Here is a 484-nt window from a genome sequence, read left to right on the forward strand (position 1 = left end):
AGTGACGGGGAGGGGAAGACAGTGACGGGGAGGGGAAGACAGTGACGGGGAGGGGAAGACAGTGACGGGGAGGGGAAGACAGTGACGGGGAGGGGAAGACAGTGACGTCCTGGTGAGCCAGCCGTGGGGAGTGATGAGGTCTGTATACACTCACTGGGAGATGCTCAGCAGGAGTGACGGTCCCCCAGACGATGTTTCCGGAATGTACAATTGTTCCACAGTCACTCCCAGCAAATCCCTCCGCACAGACACAGAGTCCGGTGGCCTGTCGATCAACACAAAGAGTGAGCGGAGTATTCCTACCCACATCACAGTGTCCCAGGGTGTAGTCCCACACTGCAGTGTCCCCGGGGAGTACGTCCACATCGCAGTGTCCCGGGGGAGTATTCCCACATCGCAGTGTACCCGGGGGAGTATTCCCACATTGCAGTGTCCCGGGGGAGTATTCCCAGATTGCGTTGTCCCCGGGGAGTACATCCACATC

General features: G+C 59.1%; 1 protein-coding gene across 1 annotated transcript in view; it reads right to left on the minus strand.

Annotated features, from left to right (window-relative positions):
- megf8 (multiple EGF-like-domains 8) overlaps positions 1-484 on the minus strand; it is a 23,277-nt gene that overhangs the window by 20,526 nt on the left and 2,267 nt on the right. The window contains exon 3 of the mRNA XM_048620569.1: positions 155-299. Coding sequence (XP_048476526.1) covers positions 155-299 — 145 coding nt within the window. The remainder of the gene's footprint in view (positions 1-154; positions 300-484) is intronic.

This window comes from Rhincodon typus, chromosome 47, assembly GCF_021869965.1.
Source record: "Rhincodon typus isolate 14 chromosome 47, sRhiTyp1.1, whole genome shotgun sequence".
In the NCBI taxonomy this organism is placed as follows: domain Eukaryota; kingdom Metazoa; phylum Chordata; class Chondrichthyes; order Orectolobiformes; family Rhincodontidae; genus Rhincodon; species Rhincodon typus.